General features: G+C 35.5%; 1 protein-coding gene across 1 annotated transcript in view; it reads right to left on the reverse strand.

Annotated features, from left to right (window-relative positions):
- LAMA2 (laminin, alpha 2) overlaps positions 1–19,553 on the reverse strand; it is a 746,602-nt gene that overhangs the window by 332,355 nt on the left and 394,694 nt on the right. Inside the window, exons 20-22 of the mRNA XM_006885032.1 lie at positions 16,931–17,037; positions 10,372–10,552; positions 4,042–4,178 (exon numbers count right to left, since the gene is read on the reverse strand). Coding sequence (XP_006885094.1) covers positions 4,042–4,178; positions 10,372–10,552; positions 16,931–17,037 — 425 coding nt within the window. The remainder of the gene's footprint in view (positions 1–4,041; positions 4,179–10,371; positions 10,553–16,930; positions 17,038–19,553) is intronic.

Raw genomic sequence — 19,553 nt, forward strand, 5'->3', positions numbered from 1 at the left:
AATGATTTCTTATGGAATGTATAACCATATAATGACTTTTAAGACCTTGTGAAGTATATTTTAGTCACTAAAATCCATAATTCCTGATACACAATTTACTGTAAAAAATATAAAAACTAAATCTCTAATTCTTAAGGAATGGTTAACAGTACAAAGAGATGTTGGGACCTTTCCAAATCAGGAAGTTTATTTAGGAAGTTATAGTGAAAGATAAATGAGGCCATTAATTGCATGTTTAGATAGCACTTTAACAAACATAAAAACTTAAGTCATAATTAGATGTAGTGTTTGTTTAGCAATGCAGAATTTATGCACTATTCCCCTGTTAGTGAAGGATGGCAGACATTGTATTCCACTTCAATAAAAGCTCAAATGATGTGTGTGTTCTCACCTCACCACAAAGAAATTATCCATGACATAAAGAAAAGGAAGCTATAAATCTCAAATTACTGTTTTAAAAATAGGAGATTATATGGTCATAAATAGGTATTTCTATTGTTCCTAAAGCTTAGCTAGTCTCAAACTTGAATTTTGGCCAGTTGTTTAACGCAATACAAGGTATTTTAATTAATCTGATTTGTTATAAATGTTTGTGTAATTATCAGTAAACATACTAACAACAGTATATAGCCAGGGTGGGTTGGTTTGTTGAGGATAATTTGGGCTGTGTAGTGATCCATCTTGATTTACATCAGAACATTAATCATTAGCTTCACTTTCAGGGGTTTTTTTAGAACTTGGCCACATGACCAGGATTTTGAAAATACAATGAAACAATCTTAATGAATTCCACTCATCAATTTCTAATTTGTTGAAAGCCAAGAGTTGCTAGAGGAGACCTAGACTTTCAGAGGTGTAAAAGTTAACTTATCAATGAAGAGATAGCAACTCACATAATTTATCTCTTGCCATGAACAACTGAAAATGAAATAAATATGAATTATACAACAGGTTTTCCTGAAGAACAATAGTTTCCGGAAACACAGGAATTCATTTTCTGACTGAAGTGAAAAAAAAAATGAGGTAATGAATGGAGGTAAATAGAGAGGAGAATCTCAAAGAAAAGCCCAGCATTATAGATGAGCATAGGGAGCAACAGTGAGGTTTAGAGTTTGTGGTGTCATTGAGTCAACCACAACTCCTAATGAACTCATAACCTCATGAACAATACATATGGGCTTTGCCCTACCCTGTGCCATCCTCACAATCCCCAACGTGGTAATTCTCATTGTTGTACTCACTCTTTGATCTCTTTGAGTGTCGTCCTTTCATTTGCTGACCCTCGATCTTTCCCAGACGATAACTTTTTTACAAAATTAGCACTTCTATCAACATGCCCAATATATGTGAGATGAAACATCACCATTCTTGACCCTAATGAGCAACTTGAGATCACTTCCTCCAAGACAGATTTGTTGGCTTTGTTTGTTGTTTGTTGGGGTTCCCACCCCCCCTTGTTGTGGCCTCTCGAGTCAAATCTGACTGGCACAGGAGGAGATTGCTCATCCTTCTCCAGCAGTTCATCTGGTGGATTTGAACCATGCACCTTCACAATTGCAGTGCAGTTTCTTGCCACTAGTTCACCAGAGCTCCCTTAGATTTGTCTTTGTTTGTTTGTTTGTTTTCTATTGGTAATATTTTAATATATATTACATATACTTTTCATCAAAGACAATGTTCAAACGCATCTGTTCTTAAAGGAGTGTTTTTTTTTTTTATTCATTGTCCAACATTCAGATGTACATGAAACAATGTAAGGTACTATGCATGGATGAAGTACACTCTACTTTTTAATCAGAAATTCTTGCTCTTCAAGTAGGTCTCCAAAAGCAGAAATTTTCCCAACAAAACATGTTTTACTTTCTTGACTGCCACAACCATGGATGTTGGTTGTAGATCCAAGTAAAATGAAACTGTTGAAAACTTCAATCCTTTCTCCCTTTATTATGATGTTTCTTATTCGTCTTGTGGTAAAAATTTGTTTTTTCCTGATGTTGATATATAGTCCATATTGAAGGCTTTATTCAACTATTCTCTGCAAGCAAAGTCATATCATTCGTAGAATGTAGAATGCATATTGCTAAAGAATTTTCTTCCAGTCCTGATTCCACATTCTTGTTCACATAGTCTAAGTTCTTGAATTATATTCTCAGTAGACATACTGAATAGGTATGGAGAAAGGATACAACCCTGACACACACATTTCCCTCTATTTTAAACTGCTTAGTGTTTTCTTGTTCAATTTGGAGAACTCCTTTTAGTCTAGATAAAATTTGCTCATGAGCACAATTATGTGTTCTGAGATTCTCATTCTTCTCTGTGTTAGCAATAATGTTTTTGTTAACCACATGGTCAAACATAGTTAATATAACAGAAATAAACATATTTCTGGTACTTTCAGCCAAGATCCATCTGACGTCTACAATGATATGAGTTCCTCTGAACCAAGCTTAAATTTCTAACAATTCATTCCTGGTGTTTTGTTCCAGTTGTGGTTTTCTTTCTTGGTTTATTTTTTTTATTATTATTCTGAGTATGAATTTATTTGCATGTGGAATTAATAATATTGTTCAAGAATATCTCCACTATTGGCTCACCTTTTTGGAATGGACACTAATATATGATACCCTGAAGTAACTAGAATTTGTGGTACAAACAGAATTTGTGTTAAAAAAAATGAAGTGTTATTCTCTTGTCTGAAAGCAAAGAGTACAGAGGAATATCTGTGTTTCATGGGCTATACAAACACATTTGACTGTATGGAGCACACCAAATTATGGATAACCTTGAGAATAATGGGAATATCACAACACTAGATTGTGTTTATGCAAAACTTACACTTAAACCAGGAAGCAGTCATCAGAACAAAACAAGGAAACACTGCATGGTTCAAAATCAGAAAAAAGAGTACATCAATTATGTTTCCTGTGTCCATACCTTCTCAATCAATGCACTGAACAGATCATTTTGGAGTTTGGACTTTATGAGGAGGAATGTAGCATCAGGATTGAGGGAAGATTCATCAACAACCTACATTATGGAGATGACACAACCTTGCTTGCCAAAACTGATGAGCACCTGAACCATTTGCTACAGAAGGTCAAGGATTGTAGTCTTCCATATGGATTTAAGATCAACGTCAAGAATATAAAGATTCTCACCACTTGGTCAATTGGAAGCACCATGATATGTGGAGAAAAGACTGAGGTTATTAATAGTTTTAGCTTGTTTGACTCCACAGTCAACCCTCTTGGCATCACCAGCCAAGATATCAAAAGATGAACTGCACTAGGGAAATATGCTTTCAGTGACCTCTCCAAAATGCTAAGGAGCAACTCTGTCAGTCTGGAGGCTAAGGTTTGCATGATCCAGGCAGCGTTCTTTGAAATTACTTGCTACACATCATGAGTTGAAGAGTATCTAGAAATTACAGAAGAAGAATTGATGCCTTTGAGTTGTGGTGTTGGAGTAGTGTCTTGAACATACCATGGACTGCTAAGAGAAGAAACAGATTAGTCTCAAGAGGGTGAAACCAGGCTGTTTCTTGGAAGCAAGGATTTTAAAGCTCCATCTCACCTACTTTAGACACATGGCCAGGAGGGACAACCTTGGAGAACCTCATGCTTAGAAGAGTGGAGAGACAGTACAGAAAATGAAAACTGAGGGTGCGGTGGATTTACATATTAACTGGATCAGGTTAGGGCATGATTCAGAACTGCTATACATAGGGTCACTATGAGTAAAGGGGAATTTGATGGCACATAGCAAAAAAACTCCAGGGATAGGTTCCTTTGAGATTTGGGATGAGTCATTTATGTGACCATATGGGTTTAAATTCCATAAAGTTTGAGGGAAAAATTGGAAAACCCTAAACTGAAAAATCCTGACAATTTACAGGAAGATGGGAATAATTCTATCATAACTGTTCTATAAATATGTGATGCTGTTATAAACTTTTAGGAGTTATACTGTCCAGCTGTAGAACTCTTCCTACAGAAAAAATTAAAAACATGATCAAAAGAAATAGAGTGATTCACTTACCTTACAACCACTGACAATGCTGTGGCCCCAGGTATTCGGGGCACATTTAGAACACCTCTCTCCAATGGTATTAGGAGGACAAATACATCGACCAGTCTTTGGATCACAATTATTGCCCAGATGGGCACAATCACATGCTTTACAGATTGAAAGGGGAGGACAAACAAAGGGGGGGGAGAAAAAGGGTAAACTTTGATAAAAAAACCATTACATTTTCTTACTACTTTTTTTTTGTTTTCTATGCTATATTTGAGATTGCTTGACAACAAAAGCTTAGCTCATTTCTCTCACATATCACAGCAGAGTGTAAATGATAAAAGAGTTGTTTAATACACCTATGTTTTATTTAATTAACATTTTAAAAATTTTGAGCTTTTCAGATAATTTTAGGACAAAAAGGAATAGGTGTACCAAATTCCATATTAAAAATTTACCTAGATATTAGAACATTAAAAAGTTATTTCTTATTTGAACTCATTACTAAATATCTGTGCTGTGCAGATTTAATTTTACCTGTGAATGGGTCTTATATGCCATAATACAATATACTTAACAGGTGTCTTAAACTTCAATGTCACGTACTTATAAATTATAATCATCAGGATATTATAGTTTGCAAGTATTCAAAGATAGTGAAGCTACCAACTGTCAGTCTATGAAGATATTTGTCTGGCTTATTTACTACCTTCCTTATTTTTAATAACATGTTCATGTACTTGGATATATTTTTATATATAAAGAGTGTAAAATTCATCACTAATGACTGCATTTTTCTCAAAGGATGGTAAAGTAAAATTAGAGAAGACATTCACAGCCACTTTACAATGAGTGTACTCCATGCATTTATTTAAATGGCCAGTAAATACAGTATATTTTAGAACAGCATTACATAGAAAATAAATGTGAGCGAGAGGAAATGCCAAGCACTTGAATTTAAATTGGCAAGCAATGTCACACAAATCTTTTGATTGGTACATAAAAATTAAGTCTTCTTAATTGAATACACTTAGGATACTTGATTAAGTTAGCTTTTTAAGGGAGCACAATTATTGTTGCTCAAAGCATTGCACACCAGCTGTGAAAATGCTTAGCACAATGCTTGACACAGGCTAAACACTAAATAAATGTTAGTAGTTGCTTTTATTATTATTACTGCCATTGCTAATTTTAAGCCAAACGATTTATTTTGTGTGTATCACTCATTCAAATGAAAAATTATTACCATTATATTTAAATTTATTCATTGAAAAATGTCTTAAGACAGTTCAAATCATTACTTGCAAATATGAACTCTCTGAACAGTTCTTTAGTAGACTCATAATTTCAAATTGGAAAAAAAGAACCAGATTAATTAGATAGTTTCTTCATGCCAAAGGATAGAATGTTTACTGCAATTAATAAATCTAATACAGAAATAATGATGATAATAATAATGATAATGATAAACACTTATAGGACACTCATGTGGCAAGTACTATTCTGAATATATTATAGTCATTAATTCAACTAATTTTCTCAAAACGATATGAAGTATATAATTTAATAAATGCATTTTGTAGAGGGAAAGTGAGCTTAAGTCACTCAATCAAGGTCATGTAACTATTTACTGGTGGAGCCACTAGACAAATCCAGCTTACTGTCTCAAGTCTGGTTTCCACCACAAGGTTTCTTGTTTTGTGCATTCTTATCCTTTCCTGTTCTGTTTATCTGGGTTAGAATCCTTGCTAGCTTTGCATGTATTCACATTTAATAATTATTTATAATATTCTTTCTTCTATTTATAATGCTTATAAATAGAAAACAATGGATGTTTATGAGTTTAATGTCCCTCTGCTAATTTATATTGTTGTTGTTACGTACTGTTGACTCAGAAACTATTCATAGAACATTAACTCTCCAGTGGGTTTTCAGAGGAAGTAAACTGCATGGGAGGCAACTGTACATCTTTCTATTACAGAAGAGCTGGTGCATTTGACCCCTGTGCCATTGGGTTGGCAGTGAATCATTGCATTTGTGTTGTGAGATTGAGGAGCAGCACTGAATATTGCATGGACTGCCAGAAGGTCTCCTTAGAGGCAAGGATAGTGAACATTTGTGTCACATACTTTTGGCATGTTGTTAGCAAGAGCTGGTACTTGGAAAAGGAAATCATGCTTAGAAGGGTCAACAATCAGTGAAGAGGGGTTGACACTCAATGAGATGGACTGACACAATGATTCTAACAGTGAGCTCGAGTATGTCAGAGGACAGATTTCCAATCCCTTGTTCTTAGGGTCACTATGAGTCATGGTCAACTTGACAGAACTTTAAAGCAATCAATAATTAAGTTAGTAATGTTGTAGTTGATTGCCATCAAGTCAAGCACGATTCATATGAACTAAAGACCTGAATTCTGTTCTATAACTATCATCATTTCTCTAAGGTCATAGAGTTTCCAGAGTATGTTGTTTATGAAGTGGATGCCACTCTTGCTTCTAAATTTGTCTTAATCTGGGAGCTCCAACAAAATACGGTCCACTATGAGTAAGCATTGAGTAACCATAGAATGCTTCTTTCTAATTTTTCAGTTGTTGTTTTGTACTATTTAGTCAGAAATGATCCACAGCTGAACCGCCAGCAGGATTTTAGAGGCAGTTAATTGTAAAGTAACTGATTGCCCATCTCTTTGTCATGTAGCATCTGGTAGATTCTTGCTCCTTGTCTAAAGGTTGACAGAACAACTGTTTAACATTAGACATTAACTTGATGATCTGAGCTACTGTAGCCCTGGCCTAATTTTGATTGCTGATATTGATCTTTTCTAATGATTTCTTCTACAGATGTAGTCAATCTGATTCCTATGCAGCCCATCAGGTGAGATCTATGTGTAAAGTCATTGTTAGTGTCTTTTAGAAAAGGTATTTGCAATGAATTGATTCTTGAAAAGAAAAAATTCAACCATTCTATTTCCAGCCTCATTTCTGTCTCCAAACCCATACTTTCCAATCACTATTTCTTCTTCACTTTGATTTCAAATTGAGGACAAATAAAATGAAAATAAATTCATAAGAACCTAGATATGTTCTTTAATCTATTCCATTTGAATTTCAATATCATCTTAAGAATAGGTTTGAGGTATTAAAAACCAGTGATTGAAGACTAGATGAATTGTTGGATGATATAAAGGATATCTATCATCCGTGAAGAAAGCAAAGCGTCACTACAAAGACATAGGAGAAAGAAAAAATGAAAATGGATGTCAGAAGAGACTTTAAAAATTGCTCTAGAATGTTGAGAAGCCAAAACAAAGGGAAAGCATGCTTGAAGTAAAGAAGCTGAACAGAAGATTTCAAAGCGTAGCTTGAGAAGACATAGCAAATTATTATAATGGAATGTGCAGAGAACTAGAATTGGAGAATAGAAAGGGAAGAACTAGGTCTGCATTTCTCAAGCTGAGAGATCTGGAAGACATGTAAGCCAAGAGTCACAATATTGAACCACGCAAGAGCAATGACTTTGTATATTATTGCATACCTTGGGATGGACTCAAGAGCATTATGCTGAGTGAACTAACTCAGTCTCACAAAGATAAATATTGAATAAAACTATTATTGTAGAATGAGTATGAGGATCTAAAATGGGTCGGAGATTTTGGAAGCAGAGGGATGAGGATGTGCAGGAGGAGAGGAGATTAATCATGGGGTTGTACAATTTGTTGGGTGGGGGAATGATGGAAATTGAAAGAAATGGTTCTTGAAAAGAGTGCATTGAAATTTCTTAAGTAAACTAGTAGAAAATTTAAAAAAATAAAGCAACAACAACAAAAATTCAAAATATTGAAATATGGGCAGTATTTTTAATAACCCAGAAAGTATTAAAAGAGGATAGAATGAATATACAGAATCACTGTACCAAAAATAACTGACTGACATTGAAAATTTTCAGTAAGTACCATATGAGCAGGAGTCAATGGTAAAGAAGGAGGAAGTGGAAACTGCATTAAAGGCATTGGTGAAAAATAAAGCCCCAGGAATAAATGGGATACCAATTGACTTATTTCAATTAATAGATGCAGCCCTGGATGTGCTCACCAGGCTATGCCGGGAAATTTGGAGGATGGCTGTCCAGCCAATGGATTAAAAGAGATCCATATTAGTTCCCATTAACAAGAAAGGTGATTCAACAGAATGTGGATATATCATTAATATTACATGCAAGTAAAATACTGCTGAAGATCATTCAAACATGGCTAGAACAGTACATAAATAGGAAACAGCCAAAAGTTCAAGCAGGATTTACAAGAGGCTGTGGCACTATGTATATCATTGCTGATGTCAGATAGATCTTGGCTGAAAGTAAGGAATACCAGATGAACGTCTGTCTGTGCTTTATTGACTATGCAAAGGCATTTGTATTTATCATAATAAATTATGGCTAACATGGAAAACAATGGGAATTTCAGAGCACTTAATTGTGCTCATGTGAAACGTATACGTAGAACAGGAGGCTGTTATGCAAACACAGCAAGAGAACACTACATGATTTAAAATTATGAAGTGAGTGTGTCAGAGAGGTATCTTTCTCAAAATGTATTCCATCTGTATGCTGAGCAAATTATTCAAGAAGCTAAACTCTGTGAAGAGCAACGTGACATCAGGATTGGAGGGAGACTCATCAATAACCTGCATTATGTAGATGACACAACCCAGCTTGTTGAAAGTGAGCACTTGAACCACTTGTTAGAGAAGATCAAGGAATGCAGCCTTTAATATATTTTGCATTTCAGTGTGAAGAAAATAAAGACTTTTTTTTTAATGACTGGACTTACAGGAAACATCATGATGGATAGAGAAAAGATTGAAACTGTCAACACCTTCATTTCACATGGGGATACAATCAATATCCTTGATACCAGCAGTCAGAAAATCAGGACTGGGAAAGTCTGGAATTAAAGATCTTTCCAAGTTATTGAGGAGTAATGATGTCAGTTTGAAGACTAAGGTGCATCTGATTCAAGCCATGGTCTTTCCAATCACTTGCTATCCATCTGAGAGATGGATAATGGATAAGGATGACAGAAGAATGATTGCTTTTGAGCTGTGGTATTGGAGAAGAGAGCTGAACATTCCATCAACTGCCAAAAGAACAAACAAATATGTCTTGGAGAGGATGCTACCAGAGTGCTCTTTAGAAGCAAGAACGATGAGGCTTTGTCTAATATACTACTTAGAATATATTGCTAGGAGGGACTACTTCTTGGAGAGGGACATGGTGTTTGGAAAGGTGGAGAATCAGCAAAGGAGAGGAAGACTCTCGACCAAGTAGATTGACACAGTGATGGCTGAAAATGGCTTTAATGTGTCAGAAGTGAGAGGATGGCACAGGGTTCAAATCTGATGTTCATAGGATCCCTATAAGTTGCACTCGACAGCACTTAACAACAACAACAACAGATAACAACTTGACGGTTACAAATAGACTCTAGGATGATCTGCAATTTTTACATGTAAATAATTTTTAAAATGACTTCCTGATAAAAGCTACATGTAAATTGTTAGAGATTATCTGAAAGAAAATACTCTTTAGTGTTACTCTTGTTCTTGAAATATATGTGCTACAATAGTCAATACCAATGTCTTAAAATCTTTTCATGTGCTTTAATATCATGGTGCTGAGGGTATAGGAGAAACATTAATGCTGAATAAACTAATTTAATAAATAGAGATCATATTCAACCTCATCTGAATAAAGATCAAACTGAATTTCTCTCTCCCTCTCTCCCTCCCTCCTACTCCTCCTTTCTTTCTCTCTCTCTCCTTCTACCCCCACTTCCTCACTGCCATTGAGTTGGAACCAGCTCAAAGCTGTGTGAGTTGGACTTCTGATGTCGTAAGTGGCACAGGAGGAGACTGCCCGTCTTTATCACAGTGAGCTGCTCGTGGATTCCAGCAGTACAGAAGACATGCATGGCCTTCTGGTCAGCAGCACAACTGCCTGTGCATCAGGGCACCAAACTCAAACTAATTACCATTAAGCCTGATCCGACTCACATCTCATGGGAATAAATTACCTTTCTCCCGCTAGAGCTGCTGAAGGTTTCAAACCACCTGCCTTGGATTTGGCAGCACAACTCCTTACTGACTAAGCCAACTCACTAATTTTAAAGTCAAAGTTAAAAGTGACTTCTGTCTAGTCAGAATGAAGTAGGAAATAACACACTATATATAGTATTTCAGACATTTGTTATCAACGCATATTTCTTTTACTTTCTGTGGACCCTTAAGAACAAGCTTAATGCAACCAAGAAATAAAACTGAAGGTGATTAAATAGGAATAATCTTATTTTCAGACCTGTGCATCCTCCTTCTTGAAAGTTGTAATAGCCATGGGCACATCGGTCACATTTCTTTCCTGTTACTCCTGGCTGACACCAGCATTGTCCACTCTCTTCACAATCAAAAGACTTAGATCCAAAGGAATTACAGTTGCAAGGAACACACCCCCTTGCTGACTGCAGGCCAAAAGTTTCAGGCTGGCATTGAAGAGGAGGGAGACACGTTACATTCTAATCAATTCATTAACAATAAAACACACTGCAAAATGCCTAAAGAGCGGTGAGGAAAAAGGAATCTTTGGGTCATTAGGATACTTCTTTGAGGCCATGACAGTTGGACTCTCATTCATCAAAAGGACTTTTCTACCATGCTTAAAAAAGAAGAGTTCAAGTACTTTGAATTGCTATCAGGACACTGACAATTGTGGGCAGTATTTTTTCTTTGGTACATTTTTATCAGTGTTTTCATATACTTCCCAAGTATCTATCAGCAATGTGGAAATAAGCTATTTGAATGGCAATTACCATTTTAATTGAAAATTTCATTTGTTTCATTTCTAATAATGTGAATTGATTAGGGTTAATTTAGCTCCTTCTGTTTGGTAAAACTTCTTCCAATATTACTTACAGATAGCCTAAAATTAAAATCTTTTCCACCTTACTATTTTACCTACTTTTTGGCTAATGTCCATAAATAGTTCTGGTCATCATTAGACAATTCATAACATAACATCAACTCATAGATAGATTATGCTTATACTGACAAAACAATTATTTACAAAAATATGTAATTTCTAGGGAGTTTATTCCAAACAATCCAAGTGTATTTGTGTGAATGTCTACAAAGCATGAAATTGACAGGTGGAGAAACATCATGAATTCTCTAACGACTTTCCCTTATGTACATTTTTTAACTATTTGAAATGAGTTATCATCAAAGAAGAAGTTTTTATTACTTGTTTTAGACAATTCTCTTGAAATAATTGTTATAAAGTTTAGAGTGACAATGCTAAAAATGCTTACATATTACAATCACTTCAACTGGAAGAATGAAAGTTTATAGTCTATGTAAATTCTTTCAGCGATGTCTTTTAAAATACAAAGTATGTCAAATTATTATGATATATTAAAGTAAAAAAATCAGTCTCTGTAATTACATCTTCATAAAAATAATTCCTGTTTTGGAAAATTAGACTTAATAGTTACTGCTTGGTAAAAATAAACCTTGTCTCTTAATGTGAGCCACCTAAAGAGAAATAAGTAAGCATCATTAAGCACTTTTATGATTAATTTGAACTATTAATAAGTTAAAGAAAACAAATCACATTCACAATTAGCCTTTTAAGCTTATTGGAGATAAAAGTAATTTTATTTCCTTAAGTGTAAAGTGAGTTGACTTGAGTTTTATAATAATTTAATATTTATATTTACTGCTGATTTACTTTTATTTCTAATTATAATTTGGATTTCATTATATGATAAAATAAATATTTTCTAAGTCTTAAACACCCTCAAATAATCATTTTGAAATTAAATTGAACTACATAAAGCAGAATTATAATGTAATATTTTTTATTCATATAATGTAATTCAATATGCTAATACTACATATTTATTTTAGAGAAACTGGAATAAAGATTAATGTACAAGTATGCCCATTGCAACCATATTATAGTAACCATAGGGAAAGTTATAAGTTCAATGTTATAGTTAAATAATTATGGTACATTCATGTTATGAAATTATATGCAGTCATTAAAATCCTATAATTAAATTATTTTAATGCATTAATATGTTTAGATATAATGATGAGTAAAAATGTTAAAAGCAGAATAAATAAAATACATACACACTCAATCCTAATTACTTATAAACCCAAAATACCACATAGGCACAGATATGTAATTGAGTAGAACATAATGTGTTAACAATTTTCACTTTAATCAGAGTTTCAAAACAATAGTCTTCTTTTTCTACATATCCTTTACTCAGCATTGACATATTTGCCTAAAGCAAGAAAATAGTAAAGGAATATCTCAATCAGTTTTTAGTAAATACAAATCTAATCTATTTAAATAGATATATAGATTTCTCTATCAAAGTTTTAAAATATTAAAACAATATAGATACAAACAAAATACAGCTTACAACAAAAGAACTACAAAATTATCAACTTTTTACTCTATTGGTTTTTCAAAAGGTTATTTTTTGGCCAAGAAAATCTACCTAGTAACAAATTTATCATCATCAGGGTTCAGATCTGTTGTTCATAAGAGTCATATTTGACTTGACAGCATCTAACAACAACAGCCAAATTTAAAGACTAAACTTCTTAATTGTGATTAATTGATAAGAAAGAATTGGTAGTGTATGTCAATGCTTGGTAGGAAACCTAAAGGATACCTGTAAGTTCTTCTTACTGTACATAATAACTGCAATTACCATTTGTATAGTGCTTATTTTATGTCAAGTATTATTTTGAATTTCTTTAACAATAAGTACTCATTTAACCCTGTAGATAATGTTGAATGGCCGAGGGATTATCATAACCACTATTTTAAAGGAAGGGAAAACTGAGGTCCAGAATATTTAAGTTGTCTTGCTCACTAAGTTAGCCAATTGTGAATGCAGAATTCCAAATCAGCCAATCTGGCTTCAAAGTCCATGGTCTGTGCTGTAGATATTCCCTTCACATTCTTTTTTTCTTCCCAAAGTATGAAGACAAAATGTTGTTTTTTACAACAGTGGGAAAAGGGAATAAATGAGGGTTTGTTTTCTGATAACATTACACTGTGGAAACATTTGGAAAAATCACTGTCTCTTTCAATTACCTTAAATCCATCTGTTGCTTTTAGGAAAAAAGCATTTATTTTCAAATGGTTTCATTGAAAAGGAATTGTATAATAATGGCAACAAAGCCCGTTGTTTAGGAGGAACTTTCCATGCCTATATCTGTGCATGTCTATGCCTATTTGTCTACTAAGCCGAGATAGGAGCCGTGGAGTTAACAAATCTTCCTGCAAAAGAATTTGCTGTAAGTGGGTATAAGAGGTAGATAATTAACAACTTAGCTTCACCATTTTTGGAGTCAGTGGAGGAACACAGAGCAGACCAGGCTTCTCCCAGCCAGTGACTGATATGTTGAGGAACTAGAACCTCCTTGTCCAACAAAGAATTGTTCAAAATATATTACACTAGGGCAATTCCCATCTGCCTAGTGAAGATTTCAAAATTTTGACAGAACACACTGTATAAGTCTCTTTCTACACTGTTTATCCTTCCCTATCTCCTTTCAAAACAATCAGACTTGCACAATTGATAGTATATCCTTATCTGTTCTTGCTTTCTCCATTTTGACTCTTCACAGGCATCTCCCCAGTAACTCCCTTGCCTTTTGTTTCTTAAAGGACCAAAACAAATAAATTTCTTATGAAATGAGTCTTGTAGAAATCAGAAATTGCATTACAGGACCATTTATACAAGTTGTCTTAAAATGAGGAACTGTCTAATTGAATTTAGTCAGACATAGAAGGACATAAAAAATGTATTTTCTTAAAATACATCATTATGGAGTTTGTCTTTCAATCTGGATTTTCTACCATTATTTGAATGTGAATCACTGACACGTGGATGGGACTATGTGAATAGGACGTGTTGGTTTATCCACAAGGGGGACTGGCTTTCTACTGTTCGGCAAGATGATTGGCCAGTCTCAACAGTCTATAGGGGGATTAACTAGTCTACCAATAAATAGAAGAATTCTAGCTTCAGAGATAGAATATTCCCCACCTGAAGAGAAAAGAGAGCTCACTAAATCAATTAAAAATCCAGGACACATTTGAATACTGCAGCAGCAGCCATGGTCAAACTGAAGACATGATGTGAGATGAGATGAAACTTGGGGACAATGTTGGCAGGACTGATAACTCTGTTGTATAATTGAGGGGAAGAATCAATATTGGAAGGATTGAAAAGTTGGGAACCCTTAGGGCCACAAAGCTCAAGGCTGAAGGGCCCGTGTACACATTTTGGGAGCTGTCTTGACTGTATACTGTTATCAATCTGGAGTATAACTTTTGATTTCTCCAGTACAATTCTGTGCAGTCTGTGAGCAGAATTGGATTTTAGACCCAGAAAACAGTAAGATTGGTGTGGAGATGGGCAGAAAGAGGTATGAGAGCATGGAGGACATGACTGACTCCATGGGAATTGGTTTTGTGTTGTTGATACCATGGGTGGGGACAATCCCTCCTTGCACATAAAGTTGATATATATTAGATAGGAATGTTCCCATATGTCCTTTGCTCTCTTTGCAGTAATATAGCTGTTGTTATAGGCCACCGTCAGAAATTACTCATAGTTGACCCTCCAGAAGACTTCAGAGAAAGAGACTGTCTATCTGTCTCCTTCATAGCAGATGATGAGATCAAATCACTTGTCTTTGGGTTGGCAGCACAACTCTTTACCCATACAGATCAGCACATTTCCCTTAAACATGTAATATTTAACAAAGAAATGAAAATCTCATTTTCTCTGTCTTTGCTTTTTGTTTTTTACTCACTCCCTCAATCTTCGTCTCTATATCTCCCCACACTGATTCAAGCTTTGTCCCTTGTTATCCTGAAACTAAGCTAGGGACCTACTCCTCCTTCCTTTCCTTGCCTCCCTTCCTCTCTTCCCCATTGTTATTGCCTAGGACCTTTATCCTGAGTGAAAAGAAGCCAAACTATAGGTTTTCTATTTCTTTTGTTTTTTATTAGAAAGCAAGTTTCCTTACTTTCTATGTCTTGAATGCCACATTAAATTATGTTTGTAGTGTTTGCCATATAACAACAAAAACCAAAAACAAACCAACTAAACCAATCACAGTTTTAAACCATAATGAGCTTACAGGACCATATGAGGGTTTCCTGCGCTATAAATCTTTATGGAAGCAGACTGTCAAATCTTTCTCACTTGGCCTCTGGGTTTGAACCCCTAATCTTTTGCTTAGGAAGCAAGAATATAAACATTGCATATGAAACTTCCATTTTACAAGTGTAAAACTGTGCTGTGAAAATATACCAAGTCATTAAGTATGATGAAATCCAGGTGGTAATATAAGAATACAGAACATGTAAAGAATGTTTAAATAGTGGAGAGAAATGAAATGAAGAAAGAGAAAAAAGAATGCATAAGAAGAGAACAGACATAGTGGGATTGGTTTACCAATGGTCTGGAGCAATGTAATCAATGCATTGAACTGTGTGGTGTAAGTCATTCATACAAGTGAGTTTGCTCTAAATGATGCCTGAGAACACTTTTAAAATTCATACTCCTGCAAAGAAATATTTTCCTTTGATTTACACCAACCAATGTGTAATTGAAGTTTTGCAGTGGATTATCCTATGCCATGGAATATCCGTTAAAGCATATGGAGATCTATTTTTAAAAATGAGGCTTCCATCAGAGAGAGGCTAATTTTTGCATTTGCAATTTGCACACATAGCAACTGTCAGTGGGTAAAATGCCACCAGGGAACTTGAGTCACCGCACACTGAACACGACATGCTGAGGCACGAGCCATGCAGAGCCTCTGAGATTACCGGAGCTGGCACCCGGTAGGCTCCCCGTGGGCACCCACTGGAACTGCTGAAAGCCCACCTCTGGGGAGACACCAGCACTCGGTGGGCTCTCGGCGGCTGCTCCTCCTGGTGGTGCACCTGCCTGCCGAGGTCGCACTGTCTGCCTACGAAGCCTGGTCGGCAGACACAGCGTCCTGTTACGTCACACTGTGATGACACAGAGCCAATGGGACTGCAGTCACATGGCACACAGACTTGCTTCTCTGGATCCCACCATGTATTGGGCTTTAAAAGCCAAGAGAAAATAAAATAGGAAAAAAGAGTACAGGTATTATTCAAGAAACACAAACTAATATTCTCAAATTTGCCCTGAAAAAAACAGTTTATTATCTAATAAGTTTTGCTAATGCTTAGCAATGGCTGATAAAACCTATTTATATAAATGAGGGGGTACAATCCAACCATCTCTACTGAAGGAACCTCAACACACACATAGTTACGACAGATGAGATCTGCAGGTATGGAAGACATCATGATTTAACTAAATAGTTCGTTTTAGCTAAATGATATATCCTAAACATACTTTTACTTATATTTTCCTAAAACTCTGAAGTAGAATATTCATTGGAACCAACTTTTAAAGGCTTGAACTAGAAAGGGGGAAGCGAGCAAAGAGAAAAAAACATTTTATTCTACCACACCTTTAAAAGCAAAGGGAGAGAAAAAGATATTTACTTTCCACTGAATAAGATGAAATTTGTATATTCTTGGTTTTTCAGAAACATAAATTATTGGAAATATTCAACAAAGTCATTGCCAAGGAAGTGTAGGCTGAAAGTCCAATGTTAATGCACAGTATATTTAGTTCTAATTTTACAAATAATTACTAATCCCAGTAATTTGATATGTGTAGTGAGATCATCGTCATCCTCATTTCACTATAGTAAGGTGTATAATTTATACCAGGGAAACCATCTCAAAGAGGAGATGGTCTGGGTTAGACTCTCCTTACCTTGCACTCATCACACTTCCATCCCTGTACGTTGGGTCTGCATTCGCACTGTCCTGTCTGAGGGTGGCAAACCTTAGAGACGGAGCCATTGACATTACAGCGACAGGCTGCAAAGAGAAAGATCTGTGGTCAGAAAAAACTTCCTGATCACCTAAGAGGTTTGTTAAATAAGAAATAAAGCATTCACTCCTATGGGTTTTGCTTTTTTGGTATTATCTCATTTGATCCTTACAACAATTCTACAAATCATGAACATAATTCATCAAACATTTTAGGACCATTCCTAGCTTTTATATTCTTTCATACCTAATGAATTATAGTTCCAGTTTTAAAAATGAGGACATTGTAGTTCAAAGCAACCATAATTCATGGAAAGCTACATCCAGGAAACAATAGACTTAAACAAAGCAGAAATTGTGAGCATTTTGCAAAATTGGGCAGAGTTTTATTGTTAAACATAGAGTCATGGTGAGTTTTGGCCTACTCACTAGCACCTAACTACAGCACCAACCCACAACATATTTAGGCAGTGTTTCGTTCTAGTTTAAACAAGAATCAACAATAACCACAACAAAAGACATGAACTCTTAGTAGTATCTTTGAGTCTGGAAGCTTAGTTCTCCAGATTCCAGGTCAGTGTTTTTTCCCTTACTTCTTCAGCTGTTCCACTTCTTCATAGGTGGTTGTGATGGTGTAGTGTCGAGTCAGAACCAACCCATAGATGACCCTCCCTGCTGACAGGTTTTCAGAGATAGTAACACAGGAGAAGACTGCCCATCTTTCTACTACAGAGCAGCAGTGGATTAGAACTGTGTCCCTTCGTAATTTCAATGCAGCTTCTTTCCCCTATCCCCCTAGAGCTCCCTTCTTCATAGAAAGATAGGGATTAAACTTAAAATACTCTGAGCTCTACTGGCTTAGTGGAAAAGAGTTGTGCTGCCAAAGCAAAGGCTCACAGTTCAAATCTACTGGTTGTTCCACTAGAGAAAGATGGGCAATTTTTGTATGATTTAAAGATTCTGGAAACTGCTCAAGGGCCAGCGAAGAGTCGATTCTGACTCATATAGCATCATATAACAAAAACAATAATTATATTGCAAGTCATTAAAATTTTGATACATTATTAAAATTACTGTAAGGTATGCATAAATATGAATACTTCTATTAATTGGAAAAATCTGCTGTCAGATACTTCTCTTAAAGCCTAAAGAGCAAAGATCTCTGTTTTAAAATAAAAGAATATTCATGACTGAAGCCATAATATTTTCAGTTGTTTAAGATGCTGATGAAAGACAGACAATGATCAATGAAGATTGATGCAGAGCGATCTTCAATTGAGAATTACCTTTGAATTGTGGGGTCCAAGAAGAGTATTTAGTAGACCATGAACCAAATGAAATAATCAACCTTGGACAAAATGCAGATACCATGCTCCTTACATAGAAGGATGGTGAAGATTGTCTCACATACCTTGGGCGTATTGTCATGAGAAGTCAGTCTCTGGAAAATTAAATTGTGCTTAAAAATGTGGAGAGTCAGCAAAGAAGTAGACATCAGTGAGATGGAATGACTCAGTAGTGGAGACTGAGAGATTGGCACAAGGTCAGGCAAGATTTAGGTCTGTTGTCCATTAAATAGACATTTAAATGAATTCTAGTAACACTAATGAAGAATATTAATTACTCTTCAATTGAATTACCATTTACAACCTACCAACTTTTCTTTCATGTTTTTCAAAAAATGAGCTCAAGGTATAATAATTATCTTATTATCATTTCCATATGGTAGGAAATCTACTGGCAGCTAACCCTTCAGCAGGTTTTCAAAGGCTTTTGAGGAGACTTCTCATCTTCCTCGCACTGAGACAATCTTTTATTCAAATAGCCAGAGAAGAGTCCCTTTTGGTTTAGGGCTGCACTGCACCACTAGAATTCCATTTTAAAGATATTGTGTCATTAATTTACAGGAGATGGGGAGGCACAGTCTCTGGAGCAATGAGCTGCTGTTCTAAAGGTGGCACCTTTCTGACAGTTTGCACCCACCTTCTGCTCAGTGGAATAAAAGTCACTCTCTTCCAATGCAATATGGTGACTAGACTCTCGCTGGAGGGTCAGCTCTGAGTAGTCAATTCTGACTCCACAGCAAAGGGAATGCCATGGCATTTCTTTCCACATTAAAAAACAAAAACACCACTGTATTTAAGTTTGAAAAAATCATGTGTGTGTGTGTGTGTGTGTGTGTGTGTGTGTGTGTGTGTGTGTGTTTATTAAGGGAGCTCTAGTGCCCTAGTGGTAAGAAGCTCTCCTGCAGTCCTAAAGACCTGTGGTTTGAATCCCCCAGCTGCTTTACGTGGGGATTGACAATCTCCACCTGCGCAATTTACTCCCTCTGAAAACCCACTGGTGGGTTGGTCAGCTATGGGTCAGTTCTGACTCCATGACACACAATAAGAAGTGCCTTAAGACTACAGCATTATTTTCAAATTTATAGTCTATCTTGAAAGATAGGATCTATATTTAGTTTAAGTCACTTTTTGTCATTTTTCTCCTAAGAAGTTGTCTTTTATTCTGTTAATCACCCTAAAGCATAACTGTTTTGTTCCCAAATAGAAACAGTAATTAAT

Source organism: Elephantulus edwardii, unplaced genomic scaffold (assembly GCF_000299155.1).
Source record: "Elephantulus edwardii isolate Elephantulus edwardi_28Jun2011 unplaced genomic scaffold, EleEdw1.0 scaffold00039, whole genome shotgun sequence".
In the NCBI taxonomy this organism is placed as follows: domain Eukaryota; kingdom Metazoa; phylum Chordata; class Mammalia; order Macroscelidea; family Macroscelididae; genus Elephantulus; species Elephantulus edwardii.